The sequence below is a fragment of the Nycticebus coucang genome, chromosome 16 (genome assembly GCF_027406575.1).
Source record: "Nycticebus coucang isolate mNycCou1 chromosome 16, mNycCou1.pri, whole genome shotgun sequence".
Lineage (NCBI taxonomy): Eukaryota > Metazoa > Chordata > Mammalia > Primates > Lorisidae > Nycticebus > Nycticebus coucang.
The window spans coordinates 49,462,369-49,480,034 of NC_069795.1; the positions used below are offsets into that span (position 1 = coordinate 49,462,369).

A 17,666-nucleotide genomic window follows, 5' to 3' on the forward strand; every position below is an offset into this window, starting at 1 on the left:
TCAAACACAGGCAGACAGCGTATCTGCTTAGACCAGTGGTTCTCAACCTTCCTAATGCCGCAATACATTTTCATTGTTAAAAAGGGGTCACGACCTACAGGTTGAGAACCACTGGCTTAGACAAATGGCTAGAAAAATATCTGAAGGACAGCTGATATTAAAAAAAAATCTATAACCCAAGGTAAGGACAAAGTTGGACATATAGGTATTAAAGAAGTATATCCTTTTCAGTCATTAAAGAACCTTCTATTTCCCATGTTGACTGTTCACTCAGTGGTAGAGTCTGAGATTCAGGGGCTGTAAAAAGGCAAGTAATATCAACAGCAATGCTGAGGACACCGCTTAAGATGGAAATTCAAAGTTCATTATCATGAGCAGTGTTTTCTCCTTGGTGAATGATTAGGTTCTACTAGTTTATGACAGTGAAGTCCCATGACCCCACATCTTCTCCACAAACACAGTAGAAGTAATCTTTAGCTATTGCCCTGTTACCCAGTGGTGAGTGGCCTCCCTGAGATTGTTCTCAGTGTCTTGTCCCCTGCTATTCTGCTCCCTGCAGAACAACCAGGTTCCTGCCAGGGAGTCAGAAAAGGCTGGACCTGACTTCCTTCCATGAAAGGTAGGAATTAAACTTCCAGTTTAAGAGGGACCACAATTGTTCATTTAGGGCTCCCTATATGGACTAGCATCTGCTGCTGGTAAACAAATTAGTTCACACGTGGAATTCAATCCATTTTGGTTAGTCAATCAATAGGAAAGGAGTCTCAGGTTTCATGAAATGCTGAATGAACACGATTATGTAAATATTCTAATAGGTAACAAACCCTCTGATGTTCATTTAAACTGGCAGTAAGTAAATTATACTTCATGCTGACTGTGGCTTGGTTACAACATTTATATACGTTTTTAAAAAGAAGGTCAACTGATAGGTTATGTTATTCTTTAAACAAAAATAAGAATTAATTTTCAAGAAGAAAATAAAAAAGGAATTCAATTTGTTTTTGAAATAGAGGAAAAAGTGAAGATTTTTTTACTTTTTCTCTTATAGAAAGAAATTAACAGGGCATTCAGTGACCATCTTAACAGAACATAAACATTCTTATACGTTTCCAATATTACATTTATCAAGAATTGTCTCTGATATTACTGGACAGGCAGAATGGCAGTTTTTGAGGACACAATTAGTGATTGAAAAAGAAACTATAACAATAGTTTCTCTGTAGCAACCGAAAAATAAAATATAACAACAAATAATGTAGGTAGAGAATTTTCACATATTTTGAAGGCAATGCCTAATAGCAGAAGGGACTATTGAAAGACATCATCATTCATTAGCATGTCTGTGGCCAAAAAACCTTTGTGTGAGACTGTAGAAGAGTTCAACCAGGTGTGAAAGAATAAAGTTAAAAGGCATTGATTAAAAATAAAAAATCCCCAAATTCCAATTTCTCAAGAACCTGTTAACAAAAACAAATGAACGGCAAAGCAATAATGATGTAGCAGATTGAAGTGCTTATAACAAAGTAAAAATTCTGTACGCATGTGAGTGACAATGTCTGAATGTCTCAGATTCTACTGGAAAAGGAGAAAATAAGCACCAAGGTGTGAAATGTAACAAACATGCAGAAAGCATCCATGCCCGAAAATAGCAAACAGCAAACATTTTGAAACTTTGAGGTTGTAATTCACGTTTTTGTTTAAATAAAGTTGCCTCCTAGGAGTGTGAAAAAAATCTATAAGCTTTGCTACTTATAGCATATTTTAGTTTTCACAAATATTAAAGAATGCTTTTTTAAAAATTTTATATAGAAAAAAATCTGCATTTTTGAGTTCCTGATCAAGACTGAGACCAAGTAAGTAGCCCCATCCATTAAGCTTCAAAGTCAACTGTATAATAAACATAGCAAAGTTGACGTTTAGTAAAAACATCAGCAAATACATCTTCGGACAAGATTTCCCCTATCTGACAATCTTAAGGTATTAGGGCTAAAGGTATAAAACGTTCCATCACAAAGCTGAGTGGCCTACCAAATGACTTAGCTGCTCACTTCAGCACAAAACAAAGACAAATCAACTCACTCGTAGAAGTTTGGCTAATAATGAGAACAATTTACAATCCTCTTCACTAGGGAAGAAAGCCGTTTAAAGGAAACACCTGTAACTGGAGGCTCTCTCCATTTTTTCCCAGTCTGTTAGAAGCTGGAAGAGCTAAATGTCATTACCACCTTAAAGATTAAACTGTAAGAAAACAATTTCCATTGGATGAGGTAGACAAGTTGGGATCTTGGCAGGTGGCTGCAGTCTGTGAGAAATGCACTGAATTGCACATAAACAAAGGGCAACCCAATGAGGATTTCAATTCATTAACTTGACTATGAGGAAAGCTGAAGGAAAAGCAGCCTGTATGGAAAGTGAAATGGAAAAACAGAAGAGGGAGCAGAAGGCTGGGAAAAGCAACAAATTATTCAAATCAAAAAGCTTTGGGTGGCTTATTTGCTCTTCTGAACTGAAGTCTTCGCTGGAGCCATAAAAGTGGACTTCCCTAAATAAAAATAAATAAATAAAATTTAAGAAGCGAAAACCAAAGCCGTGGTTTGCAGTGATCCACTCATCACTCCGTGTTGACTCGGACCACCCAAGGCCAACCCGAGTTGGCACAGGATTAGGTGTGGATTCTGAAGTGCTTTATCCTTGCTGCTTGGCGAAAAGGGTGAATTTTCCTAGGTGATTAGAAGGTTTAGAAATCAAAGGAGTATAAACACATTACCTTCCAAGTAGTTATTCCCAACTTAAAGGGAAATATCAAAGGAAGAACTCTCTCAAACATCTTAGAATGATAAGAACATATACCCCCTAGCCTTGTGTGTAGTAACGAATGAATTTCCTCCAGGAAATGTTTGCTTATAAACCAGTGAAATTAATAATGTAACTTATGTATAAACTGTAAACCACGTTTAGGGATATTTTCTGATGTATTCAAATTTTACCTTATAATAATAGGAATAATTACGTTAAAGAAAATTTGCTAAAATTCAGTGACCCAAACACACAGTCATATGTCTTGATCTACTTGGTAACAGCCCTCTGTTTACTACCCCCTGATTCTAAAGCCCCGTAAACATGAATTTTTAATAAAAGTACATTAAACCCTTCTCTCGTACAGCTGTCAGAGTTCTTTGATTTATATGACTATTAGGACTTCTAAGTTTTATTAGCTATGCTCCTTCCTCCAAAAAACCTCTCTGACCGGGAGGTTTTCATTCCATCTCTCTGACTTGGAGACCTCACCCATGGTCACAGCATCTATACTCCTTTTGCCTAATCCCTACTTTCCTTCAGTCTGCACCTACAGCTGCAAATTGAGTTAGGAGAATTCCTTTTTGGAGAAGCTGCATTTTTCTTCCTTACCCATTTCATGGCAAAAATAAATCATGCCTACTTTAGCTGCAAATCTCTTGGTTTAATAATCCTACTTTGAAAGTATGCCAATAATGGAAATGCAAGTTCAAAATCCACCAACCATGTTGAAAAATACATTCTTCCCAGAGCACAGGGTTTAAAATTCGTCTGATGATGACAATGAGTAGTGAGAAAGTTTCCCAGAGCCAGACTTACCAGTCAACATTTAAGACTGTTGTGTGGAGTTGGACAGACAGAAAAAGCAAAGGTTTGGTCATTCAATTTGTTTCACAGTCCTTATGCAGGGAATTGTCTGTTTTTCATTACACACAGAGGGTGCAAAAAACAGTGCATACACATTTTAAGAAAGGAAAAAAATGTGTTAAAATTGTAATAATACATGCTGATGACAAAAGATGAACGTAAGTCATCTTTGGACACCTCTAGCAATGGCATAAGTCAAATATGACTTGAGCATTACAATTTTAATACTTTTTTTCTTTCTTAAAATGTGTGTATGTATATGTGTGTATATATATACATACATATATATGGGCATCCTTTGTATATAGAATAATTCTTTCCTGAAAAAGAGACTTTCCTTTCACAAAGCACCATTAAAATGTGCTAAGAGATAAACAGAAGTCAGTGCTTAGAAAGCCCCAGCTTAGAAATCACAGAGCATTAGGAAAATCCACGCCTTTTTGGTCTTACAGCCTGAGAACTGTGTAACCCCAAACTAAGGCAGAGTTCTCAGAGGATGGAACCATTCCTCCCTTTCCAGCTGAAAGGGTATTATTCAGTGTATTGAAATTCCAGTCCACTTTGGTATTGGAAACTATTTCCTAGTCCTCAACAAGGGAGTCCTCAATCACTTGTATTGTTACATATGTTTTCTATGTGACAGTCATGAACACAAGGATCTGCCACACAGCTGAGAGCAACGCTACGATAATGTCACAGTGGCTGTTGATGAGAGATCAGTTCATTGCATGATGGCATTTTCCATGGAAAAATGTAACAAATATCAAAACACAAATCAGAAATTCTTGCTCTAAAGAACTGCATAAAAACAATTTTTCAACCCTATTTCAGAAATATTAAAAAAGATTACGGTAATTACCAGGTCTGGTGTATGTCACTTCTGGGCTGGGAGGGATTTTAGGTTTCAAAGAACTAAATTGTGTTTTACTGGGAGCTGGAAAAATAAAGAAACAAAATAATCAATAAACCGATATGTAGGCATTTCAGTGTCTAAAACCACAGAAGGAAAACCTAAGAATAAACTATACATTATGTGGAATGAACTTATTTTTGAATATTTTGTAAATATTCGATGGTCCATTCACAGAGGAGTCTTTAATGGAAATACAGTTAATAACTTTTCATCTGGTTTAGTAAAACATTTTAAGATTACATTTAACCTGACAGATACAACACTGTTACTAAGTCACAATAACTCCTCAAAGTAAAGATAGTGACATTAATCTGTGATTAAAAAAAAAAAAATCAGCTTAGTTATTTGCCCCCTTCCTATTTCTCAGCTGCATCTAAATGTTTAAGCACCAGAAAAAAACCTACAATGTTTTAAAATCATTAACAGTATCACTCATAGAGATAATGCTATGATCTGAAACATAAAGAAATTCTCACATCAAAATTAAAAGTTGTTTTCTTCAAATGAGGTCTGAAGTTGAACTTGAGGGCCTTACTCAAAAAAATGAAACACTATATATAAGATCCAACTTCAAATGCAATAATTGGATAGAAGACAAGGATGATGTCTGAAGGCCGAGTTCAGATCTACGAAGTGTAGGCCAGCTATCCGTAGCCACAACAGCCACCAGTTGGAGTACTCTATGAGATATTCCACATCATTCAAAAGAGGCTTTTTAAATAGCTGTTGAGACATCACGTTCATCTAGGGCATAGGATTTTCCATGGTAAAATGAAGTAACACAGTTTACTTAGGACATATCATTATTACCCAGTGTTGTCCATGTGGGTTCAGGGCTTTTAGAAATTTTAGATGGAATTGTTCCAGCACTTGTGGTTCTTTCTGGTGATGGAAAGGAAAAAAGAAATATTGAGATATCCTAGAGACAATAAATAAAAATATATCCTCCAAGGATCAACTGAGCACCTGCTTAAAATCTTGCTATATTTAGGAGTCAGGGTTAACAAAGTATACAATGAGAAAAAGAATTTTTAAGTTGTCATAACAGTGAAGGTCATATGAAATTGTATTTATATTATAAAGGAATAAGCAGAACCCACAATGATTCTGAGTATATTTGGACAATGAAGAATATCACTTTCAGGTTAATAAGCTATCTAGACCACCCGGACTCTGCACTGTGGTATATGTTCTTCCCTCTCCTTTTCCTCTGTCCAGACTCGACATATATTTTGAGGTTTGAATCTTCAACTCTTTCTTCCTTGAGGCTCAGAAATAAGCCATATAATCTCATGTTATGCTCTCATGGTTATGTCTTATTTTCTCAAGATTATAAGCTGTTTGAAAGCTATAGTCACATCTTCTCCATCTCAGCTATTGCCCTGGTGGAAAACTGAAGACATATTAGGCACCAAAATATAAGAACTGTCAGCCCCCAAAACACTTAAATATAGATGCATATAAAAATGAGTTATACTACGGTTATCAGTCCATAATGCTGTGATGCTAGGACTTGTTTCTAGGTTTATACAAAAGTTCAGATGCAAAAACAAAACCCACATAATTTTCAGTAAACTCCTATTTGAGACATTTAATTGTCATTTTGTATTATTAATAATACATGTTTAATTAATTTTAAATTGTATAAAGAAATTAACCTATAACATCATCTCTCTCCTTTTTATGAAAAGGAGAAGACATTACCAGTCTGGAATTAGAACCTCCTAAAAGGTTAAAGAGACATTTATTTACCAGGTTTGGTTCTTGGCAATTTGGGCCTGTGACGTCGTTTGGCTGTAGATGGGACAGATGTAGTTTGTAGGGGAGCTGAAAGAAGAAGATTGAATATAGCTTCGATACGTGACATTTCTCAGGAGTCAATCCGGTTGCACCTGTAAACTTGTGAACTTCTTGAGTACAAGAACTGTGTGATATTTCTTTGTATCTCCAGAATGCGCAGCACCATACGTTATATACATGGTAGACTCTCAATAAGGGTTGACTGGGTCAAAGGTGTTACATTTCTACATGAGAATTGAAACTACATTGTTCAATTAAATGTACCAGAGAATGAGCACACTTGAGGCATTTCAGGACACAAGGTCCATTTAAGAACCCAAAAGGATGACACTGCATAGCGGGGAAGAAGCAAAAATAAAACAGTTGTGATTTAGAGAATGGATAGTTTGGAACTTCTTTAATTCTGTAGCTCATTACTCTTCCCACTGAGAGTTAATGAACTTTACTATTCCAGTAACTTTCTATTATAAAATGGAAGTTGTATTACCTCACTTTACCCATCTTTCTCCATCATGTCCGGGACTACAGAGCCTACTTGGGATTCTTTATACAAATATTTACACTCTACTTTGGAGAAATACTATGATCAAGTGGTATGTAAATGTGCTAACTAAAAAACAATGTATTTTACAATAATTATCACTTATAATTCTTCTATTTTTCTGATTGATAAAATTGAAATAAATATTAGAAGGAATTATTCTTCAACATGTATAGGTATCAAGATCATAAAAATTTCTTGAGGATTATCATAAGGCTAAGTAAGATGGGTAACTCAGTTCTTTGAAAAATTTCATGGTAGATAAAAAGGGAAATGCTTAGTAATAAAAATATTCTGAAAAGCCAATGTGACTTTTTTTGTCTTATTACATGTTTCTTCAAAGTATATACTACAGAAATATCATTAGTTACCAGGCGGCGTAGGCTGCATCTCAGAGCTGGGAAAGATTTCCAGTTTTGGAGGAACAAATGGCGTTACCTCACTGGGAGCTGAAAGCACAAACATCCCGTCCCACCAAACAATTCCAGTTAATATGAAATATTTTAAGACTCTTAACATGCTTTTAGATGGTATAAAGTGCATGCTAGAAGTACGATGATTAAGGATGGAAAACACATAACTTGAAAGCTGGTGAATGAAATTATGATTTAAAGTGGGGGAAAAGGCTAGAATGATCATTGCTCAGAGGCTGACTCCAGGCAGATCCAGTGCATGGAAGAAAGGTGACAGAGAGGAAGACATGACATCACATGATGCAGGTGACAATGTCCATGCAGTTTTCAAAGCTTTTCACAACTATAAGGATAGGGAAAATATCATCACGGTTACCAAAAAAAAGAGCCCAAAATAGAATAAAAAAGATGGCTACATTTAAAATATTTATCCATGGATATTAATAAATAGGAAAGAAATGATTAGATGTGATGGAATGAAATGGTCATTTGGAAGAAAGGCATTTACATGGATTTTATTTTTTTTGATGGAAAATAAAGTGTGACTTTTCTGTTAAAAACATTACCCAGTGTTGCCCTTGGCTGATCAAGAGTTCTAGATGTTTTAGGTGGGACAGAGTCCAGAATAGCATCACTTGTTGCTGTTGGAATAAACGTCAACATTTATAAAAGGAGTAGAAGGCCCCAGGAATAAAATATAAATTCATGAGTAATAAATTATGCCTCATAAGGGGAAAAATATCAAGAATCCTGGAGGGAGGGATTGCTGACCAACATTTTAAAATGATTTATCAGGAGCTGAAGATGAGCTCACTTTAAAAAACACACACAACTTTAAATACTAGAAACCATGATAAAATAGCGCTTCATACATTCAACTTGTTTTCACCTGGTTTTTCCGATTTCTTCCCTTCTGTTGCATAATTGTTAACTGAACCCCCTCATTGGCATTCTAGTTCTTTTTTTCCCCTTGTTTTCTGCTGCTGTTTAAAATTTTTTATGTTTATTTATAATGACACAAATAAAGCTACCTGTTTTAAAAAACCCAGACACATATCTCTGCCTGGCAGTGACAAGTCTTACTCTGTCTGACTGTTCTACAGCACCCACGGTCATAGGTGCAGGCAAAATGCTTACTCAGAGAGACTGTCAGACTCAGGTCACTCACTGTAGATGGGTCAGTAAATGAATGATAAGGATTAGCAATGAACTTCTATAGATGAATGATAGGATTATTCTAGGACAGGATTTCTAACCTCAGCACTACTGACATTTAGGGTTGAATAATCCTGATATGGGAGGCTGTCCTGCGCATCACAGGGGTTTAGCATCACCCTAGATCTCTATACCAGGGGTCCTCAAACTGTGGCCCGCGGGCCACATGAGGCAGTGTGATTGTATTTGTTCCCGTTTTGTTTTTTTACTTCAAAATAAGATATGTACAGTGTGCATAGGAATTTGTTCATAGTTGTTTTTTTTTTTTTTTAACTATAGTCTGGCCCTCCAACGGTCTGAGGGACAGTGAATTGGCTCCCTGTTTAAAAAGTTTGAGGATGCCTGCTAAGACACTAGCGGCATCTCCCCTGTTTGTGAAAACCAAAAATGTCTCTAGACATTACAAAATGTCCCTGGGTTAAGGGAGGGCAAAATTATTCCAATTTGGGAGCTATTTCTTTAAGATTCTCAAAATCTATTTAGAATGACTCTGAACAATAGAATGATAGGCCATTGTATTACCTCTCCACCATGGCAACCAAATCTAAGAGCAGCTCCCTCGTGCAACAGAGCTTGTTTACTAATAATAGATCTAAAGATCTAATTACTCCATGGGAGGAGGGAGCAGAACTCATCTCCCTGACACAGAGGGCTGTTTCTTCCCTGTGGAGCTCTAGAGAGCATATTTTTTTACTCTGCAAAAACTAAAGGGGAACCCTGAAGTGTTGTCAGGACACCTGATTCAAAGATAAAACTGAGAAGCTGGGGATACCTGTGTGGGACGCTGGTATTTCAGGGACATCTGTCACTGCAGGGCTTGAAAAAACATCATAAGCTGCTTTAAAATAAAAAGGTAAAACAAAAGAGATGTTAGTTTTGATGCATTTTAAAAGATTTCCTGACATGTTTTAATGCTGGCGGAGGGACAGATTTTGGCTCTGGCCTACCGGCCTTGTCACTAACATGTAAGACTTGCCTTTGGTCCTTTTTCCTGCATGTAAACATAGAGCTATATGTTTATAGTGAAGTAATGCCAGCCTGAAATCAAAGAGCTTCAAGAGGATAAATATAAATAAAGTTGAATGGCAGTTTGGAGAGAGATTTCTAAAGAAGGAAACAGTCGTCACATGGAGGCTCTTTGCCCAAAGTCCACTGCCTAGTCTTTCAGCTTAGTAAAATCTCTATCCCAACCTACGTTTGGACAGCTCTGTGTAGTATGCACAACACTTTCCCATAGGTCAGCCACTCAACCCTCTCAACACGCCCGAGAAATAGGTGAGGTAGGCCATTCCCCCATCCTACAGATAATGGGGTCTTATCTCCATTTCCTAGATAATCCAGTTGAGATTTACAGCATGCAGACAATCACCAGCAGTCACACACCGAAACTGTCAGGTTCTGTGCTTTCTCCACCCTGCCAGCAGGACCCGGAACAGCAGGGCTGAGACCAGGACTCTGCTGGCACCATCCTTCCTGACATTTACCTAGAGGCAGCTTTCTGCGTTCTTTTGAGGAGCCCAGAGCCCTTCTATCATCTAGGTGGATTTAAAGATTAATTCTCTATTCCACATAAAGAAAGTAGGATGAGGGTAAACATAAAGATTGAATCATTTTAATACAGGGATAATTTTCATGTTCACGTAAGAGTCGAACCTGCAAGCAAAAACAACGTCAAAAAGTGTTGTCGCTACAGTCGTGAGCTGTGTGGAGAAAACATGAACTGTATGAGGTAGATGGGACTCTCCCTGGCCACTCAAATCATCTGTATAGAAATCAAGTAGAAAGAGGGAGCTCACAGGAAGATTTACACACTCCAGTTACTTGTAATTCAGTGACAACCTAATGACTGTGAAACATTGTGGTTGAAACTATAGGAAAGACAATATCAGATTGTGTGACATACTCTGAAAATGCAGAGTATTTTATATTGCACCACATGCTGAAGAAGCAGGAAATAGATTGCAATTGTGAAGGTGATTTCCTGCTTTACGAAATCTTCAAAAATAGAAAGAATATTGTGAGTTAAAGTATGCATCTTTTCTGAGAATATATCTATCACATTGTAAATACATCTATTTTCTTAAGCCTTGGTGTAATTTTAATGGTAAAATAAGAATGATTAATTTTTTTTTTTTTTTGAGACAGAGTCTCACTCTATCACCCTCGGTAGAACGCAGTGGCATCATAGCTCACAGCAACCTCAAACTCTTAGGCTCAAGTGATCCTCTTGCCTCAGCCTCCTGAGTAGCTGGGACTACAGGTAGGGCTGGGGGTGGGAGGCACTCGCTCTTGCTTAGGATTAGAGGTATGAGCCACCATGCCCGGCACTGATTCATCTCTTAAAAGACAAAGAATGCTGGCAGTTTCTGATCTGAGACTTGCCTTAAACCAATTTCAAGTCATGGATCTAGCAAAGTCAGCTTTATTTACTATAAAATAAATTAGGAACTTGCCAGCTTGTATTTAATCCCCTCACACTAGAAAAGAAATGATGACTTACTAGCTTTATTTTTGTTTATATTATTGCTTTTGATTGTTTTTATGTTATCCTAACTCTCAACTCTCTCTTTTATCTAGTGATATTGGACCAATTAGCTTATATTCTGTATTTTTATTCCAAGAGATGATGATATTTTATTCACCTTTTTTAAAGCTTATTTTTCATATTTATAATTCCTCTTCATTCTGGAGGTTCTAAGCCAGGCTGCTGTCTTCCCTCAAGTTATTTTCACCCAACATTTATTGGGGGAAAGAAACTTCCATTGTGGTTCAGACCTGGAAGTTCCCAATTCTCAAACAAATCCTCAAACATACTTAGGATTAAACTAACACATTGGCCAGCAGACTTGGTCCTTGATGTTTCTATTTTGGTAATTCCTGAGAGTTGAAAAGTAAAGAAAATGTGCTAAATCTCCACAAATACCACTCATTCAAGGTTTGATGTTTGGTCAGTTTGAGAAGCATATCATTACTTCTTTCATTCATGATTTAAATCTTTTGACTCAGAAGTGAAAGGTGACAGGGGAGATCGGACAGTGTTGACACGGGGTTCTTAGAAAATTTCTCTAAAAGTCAACAACACTTGATTTTTTATAAAACTCTATATATGTACATCTATACTAGAGAAAAATTTCTTAAAGGCTATGAAAATGATGAGTTGGGGTGAACCCTTCTGCTTTTAGACAGTGTACATGCTACCATACATTACTGTTTAGAAGCAAACCTCTGTCACCTATGTTTCCTGCAGTAAAATAAATGCTATAGGTACTTGACATCAAGTAGTCTTGATCTTGCATTCACAGAACATATGTGGGACCAAAAGTTATAGGAGGAATCAAATGCACCAAGTAAAATAAGCAATTTAATTCAAAGGTTATAAAAGGCAGCATTAATTTCTTTCAAAAACCAGTAATTAAATTTTATGATAACTAAATTTTACTTTCAGATTGTTCAAAGAAAAGTAATAACCATGGAATATTATGCAGCCTTAAAGAAAGACGGAGACTTTACCTCTTTCATGTTTACATGGATGGAGCTGGAACATATTCTTCTTAGTAAAGTATCCCAAGAATGGAAGAAAAAGTATCCAATGTACTCAGCCCTACTATGAAACTAATTTATGGCTTTCACATGAAAGCTATAACCCAGATACAACCTAACAATAGGGGGAAAGGGGAAAGGGAGGGGAGGGAGGGGGGAGGTGGACAGAAGGAGGGGGATTGGTGGGATTACACCTGCGGTGCATCTTACAAGGGTATATGTGAAACTTAGTAAATGTGGAATGTAAATGTCTTAGCACAATACCTAAGAAAATGCCAGGAAGGCTATGTTAACCAGTGTGATTAACGGTCACGGTCTATGACACTAGTGTATAGTGCCCCATGATCACATTAATGTACACAGCTGATTTAATAAAAAAAAAGAAAAGAAAAAAGAAAAATAATAATATGAAATCATCTCTACTGCCATTTGTTTTATCATTTCCTAAAGCCATGTTTTGTTAAAATGATGTTTTGTTGAGTGTACATGTTTGCTTTGAAAAACTGATTAAATGCAAAGTCTGCAGTAGAAATAACCTGATGTTTTTTCTGGAAATATGTGAGGGCACCCAAAGTATTTCAAGTCATCAAGACTTCATCATTTTACTTCATTCAAATTCTCTGAATATTTCACTATATGAAAGACTTCCCTTTTTAAACCTCAATGCTTAGACCAAAGACCTCATTAACACAGAAATTGTGTCTCTCTTGCTTGTTAGGCACTCTGAGGTTTATTTACTCCAGAGCCTGGTACACGGTGCATACTCAATGGAATTCATCTGCAAGATGTTCAGTACAACGAATAATAGTGAGTTTGACGGTTGGGTAGTTTAAGCTCTTCTTAAGAGTAAATGACTTTCTGGCTTAGTTTGGAGAATAAATGAACATGTGCTATAATTACTTTATGATACACAAATCTCTTCATCTATTACACAAATACCCATAATATGCTTTCAGGGCCATGCCCTGCCACAGAAATAGAATTCTAAAAATACATATGAAGAAGTAATGAAAAAATATATCTCCCCAAAAAGCACCTGGGGGAGGGGACCCACAATACTGCATAAAGACTTCTAAGTATCACTTAAATGTATTAATAATTTCTAAGGTTATGGAAAAACAAAGTACCTTTCTAGCTGGCCTTGAAATCTTTCTTTGCCTGGAAGAAAATGTTTGTGAAATAAAATCAAAGGCCGAGGCTATAAATCTCTAAGAGGCCCCAGTAAATCTATAAACCATCTGCTGTGTTTGAATTCTATTTTCCTGATCTCTAAGCATCAACACCTCCTCTCATTCCTACTTTTTCTCCTCTCTAGGGCTTCATCCAGTTGGGTGAGCCAGATCCATGCTAACCAACACCTCACAGGGCAGGCAGCAAGGTCCAAATGTAGAGTTTACCTCTGCTCAACCACTTTGATCAAACTACCTGTGGTCAAAACTTCCTAACCAATACATGGCTCCTTGTGCATGCTGATCACATCAGCTTTCGAGCCTTTAAAATAATTTACAGAGCTTAAGGACATATTGTAATTCACTACAGTTCCAGAGAGCACTGAAGGAATTTAGAACTGAAAATATAGGTGATGAACCCTAAAGGAAGCTCCCAAAGCAGATTCTAGTGGTAAGACTGAGGCCCACCATTCTTAGTTCTGACCCTCTGTTAAGGGAAGTCTCTAAAAGATAACTGTTCATGGTGCAAGGGGAAATAATTATACCAGAGAAAGTCACTGTCTTAGTAATTTCACAGTAAATCTGGAGGAAAATTGAGTTTGTCTGGATGCTTTGAGGGAGAACGGGCAGGAGGATTATCTAAGGATGAAATCAAACACAGAATCATTGTGGGTCTGCAACCCATTTTCTTCATTGGCTTTTGAAATCCTCCTACAAAATTAAGGTCTTTTAAGGAGATGATCAAGTAAATTAAGGAGGCTTAACCCTGATGGCACTGTCAAGCCAGAAACAAAAAGCTCATTTCCATCCCATCCCCAAGCCATACAGGGTCTTTAGAAGTCACACAAATGCTCCTCCTGTGGGATAAATTCACTATATCTATGCTACTTCTCTCACCCCTGAAGCCCACCGAAAACACAGCAAGTTGACTGTGGCATCATTTTTCTCCTTCCACCTAGGCAGGCCCTCCGAACCAATTTACAGAGTGATTCAGGCTGCCACTAACTGATCGGAGAGTGATGGAGGCACCATCCCTCTCCAGGTTAATAGGTCATCAGGCTATTCCCAAGGAGTGGCAGGACCTCTGTGCTAACACCTCTGCCCATTCTTTTGAAACATTTTCATACAAATGAAATGATGAGTTTTCCCCTCGCCTCTTCTTTTCTAATAATTTTAAAAACTCAATTGCTGCTGTTATTATTATGACTGACTGCATGAAGCTATTACAAACTGTAGATGGGCAGTTTGGTATGCAGGGAATGCGGGAAGTGCAACATTCTGTCGTATCAAGGAAATGGCAGCAGGGTACCCCTTATATACTGTGCATTCCATTAAGAGAATTACACATTATTTCTAAGACATAACAATTGATGAAAACTTTTATGTTATTTCCATTTTATAGATAGGGAAAGTTAAATTATTTAACTGGGAAATATATGAATTGGTTATTAACCCAGCTCTGTTTCACCCTGTGGCTCACAGATTAGTGCTCACATTCACAGTAAGAATAAACTTAAGGGACCAGCCCCACACTCTTTTTTTTTTTATTGTTGGGGATTCATTGAGGGTACAATAAGCCAGGTTACACTGATTGCAATTGTTAGGTAAAGTCCCTCTTGCAATCATGTCTTGCCCCCATAAAGTGTGACACACACCAAGACCCCACCCACCTCCCTCCTTCTCTCTTTCTGTTCCCCCCATAACCATAATTGTCATTAATTGTCCTCATATCAAAATTGAGTACATAGGATTCATGCTTCTCCATTCTTGTGATGCTTTACTAAGAATAATGTCTTCCACGTCCATCCAGGTTAATACGAAGGATGTAAAGTCTCCATTTTTTAAAATGGCTGAATAGTATTCCATGGTATACATATACCACAGCTTGTTAATCCATTCCTGGGTTGGTGGGCATTTAGGCTGTTTCCACATTTTGGCGATTGTAAATTGAGCTGCAATAAACAGTCTAGTACAAGTGTCCTTATGATAAAAGGATTTTTTTCCTTCTGGGTAGATGCCCAGTAATGGGATTGCAGGATCAAATGGGAGGTCTAGCTTGAGTGCTTTGAGGTTTCTCCATACTTCCTTCCAGAAAGGTTGTACTAGTTTGCAGTCCCACCAGCAGTGTCAAAGTGTTCCCTTCTCTCCACATCCACGCCAGCATCTGCAGTTTTGAGATTTTGTGATGTGGGCCGTTCTTACTGGGGTTAGATGATATCTCAGGGTTGTTTTGATTTGCATTTCTCTAATAGATAGAGATGATGAACATTTTTTCATGTGTTTGTTAGCCATTCATCTGTCGTCTTTAGAGAAAGTTCTATTCATGTCTCTTGCCCGTTGATATAAGGGATTGTTGGCTTTTTTCATGTGGGTTAATTTGAGTTCTCTATAGATCCTAGTTATCAAGCTTTTGTCTGATTGAAAATATGCAAATATCCTTTCCCATTGTGTAGGTTGTCTCTTTGCTTTGGTTATTGTCTCCTTAGCTGTACAGAAGCTTTTCAGTTTAATGAAGTCCCATTTGTTTATTTTTGTTGTTGTTGTAATTGCCATGGCAGTCTTCTTCATGAAGTCTTTTCCCAGGCCAATATCTTCCAGTGTTTTTCCTATGCTTTCTTGGAGGATTTTTATTGTTTCATGCCTTAAGTTTAAGTCCTTTATCCATCTTGAATCAATTTTTGTGAGTGGGGAAAGGTGTGGGTCCAGTTTCAGTCTTTTACATGTAGACATCCAGTTCTCCCAACACCATTTATTGAATAGGGAGTCTTTCCCCCAAGGTATGTTCTTGTTTGGTTTATCAAAGATTAGGTGGTTGTAAGATGTTAGTTTCATTTCTTGGTTTTCAATTCGATTCCAAGTGTCTATGTCTCTGTTTTTGTGCCAATACCATGCTGTCTTGAGCACTATGGCTTTGTAGTACAGACTAAAATCTGGTATGCTGATGCCCCCAGCTTTATTTTTGTTACAGAGAACTGCCTTAGCTATACGGGGTTTTTTCCGGTTCCATACAAAACACAGAATCATTTTTTCCAAATCTTGAAAGTACGATGTAGGTACTTCGATAGGAATGGCATTGAATAGGTAGATTGCTTTGGGAAGTATAGACATTTTAACAATGTTGATTCTTCCCATCCATGAGCATGGTATGTTCTTCCATTTGTTAATATCCTCTGCTATTTCCTTTCTGAGGATTTCATAGTTTTCTTTATAGAGGTCCTTCACCTCCTTCGTTAGGTATATTCCTAGGTATTTCATTTTCTTTGAGACTATGGTGAAGGGAGTTGTCTCCTTAATTAGCTTCTCATCTTGACTGTTATTGGTGTACACAAAGGCTACTGACTTGTGGACATTGATTTTATATCCTGAAACATTACTGTATTTTTTGATGACTTCTAGGAGTCTTGTGGTTGAGACTTTGGGGTTCTCTAAGTATAAGATCATGTCGTCAGCAAAGAGGGAGAGTTTGACCTCCTCTGCTCCCATTTGGATTCCCTTTATTTCCTTGTCTTGCCTAATTGTATTGGCTAGAACTTCCAGCACTATGTTGAATAGTAAAGGTGACAGAGGACAACCTTGTCTGGTTCCAGTTCTAAGAGGAAAAGCTTTCAGTTTTACTCCATTCAGTAAAATATTGGCTGTGGGTTTGTCATAGGTAGCTTCAATCAGTTTTAGAAATGTGCCACCTATGCCTATACTCTTCAGTGTTCTAATTAGAAAAGGATGCTGGATTTTATCAAATGCTTTTTCTGCATCTATTGAGAGGATCATGTGATCTTTATTTTTGCCTCTGTTAATATGGTGGATAATGTTTATAGACTTGCATATGTTAAACCAGCCTTGCATCCCTGGATGAAGCCTACTTGATCATGATGAATGACTTTTTTGATGATAAGCTGTAATCTATTGGCCAGGATTTTGTTGAGAATTTTTGCGTCTATGTTTATGAGTGAGATTGGTCTGAAATTCTCCTTTTTGTTTGGGTCTTTTCCTGGTTTTGGTATCAGGGTGATGTTTGCTTCATAGAATGTGTTGGGGAAGATTTCTTCTTCCTCAATTTTTTGGAATAATTTCTGCAGTACTGGAATAAGATCTTCCTTGAAGGTTTGATAGAATTCTGGAGTGAAGCCATCTGGACCAAGGAATTTTTTGGTTGGAAGATTTTTTCTTGTTTCTTTGATCTCAGTGCTTAAAATTGGTCTGTTCAGGAGCTCTATTTCTTCCTGGCTGAGTCTAGGGAGAGGGTGTGATTCCAAATATTGATCCATTTCTTTCACATTGTCAAATTTCTGGGCATAGAGTTTCTGGTAGTATTCAGAGATGATCTCTTGTATCTCTGTGGGATCAGTTGTTATTTCCCCTTTATCATTTCTGATTGAGGTTACTAGAGATTTTACTTTTCTATTTCTAGTTAG

At 37.2% G+C, this 17,666-nt stretch overlaps 1 protein-coding gene across 7 annotated transcripts in view; it reads right to left on the reverse strand.

The window, feature by feature from the left end:
* Positions 1–17,666, reverse strand: part of ABI3BP (ABI family member 3 binding protein) — a 258,235-nt gene that overhangs the window by 91,712 nt on the left and 148,857 nt on the right. For all 7 annotated transcript variants that reach the window (XM_053565779.1, XM_053565785.1, XM_053565783.1 and 4 more), the window contains exons 15-20: positions 9,318–9,383; positions 7,897–7,971; positions 7,289–7,366; positions 6,329–6,403; positions 5,387–5,458; positions 4,523–4,597 (exon numbers count right to left, since the gene is read on the reverse strand). In XM_053565779.1, coding sequence (XP_053421754.1) covers positions 4,523–4,597; positions 5,387–5,458; positions 6,329–6,403; positions 7,289–7,366; positions 7,897–7,971; positions 9,318–9,383 — 441 coding nt within the window. The remainder of the gene's footprint in view (positions 1–4,522; positions 4,598–5,386; positions 5,459–6,328; positions 6,404–7,288; positions 7,367–7,896; positions 7,972–9,317; positions 9,384–17,666) is intronic.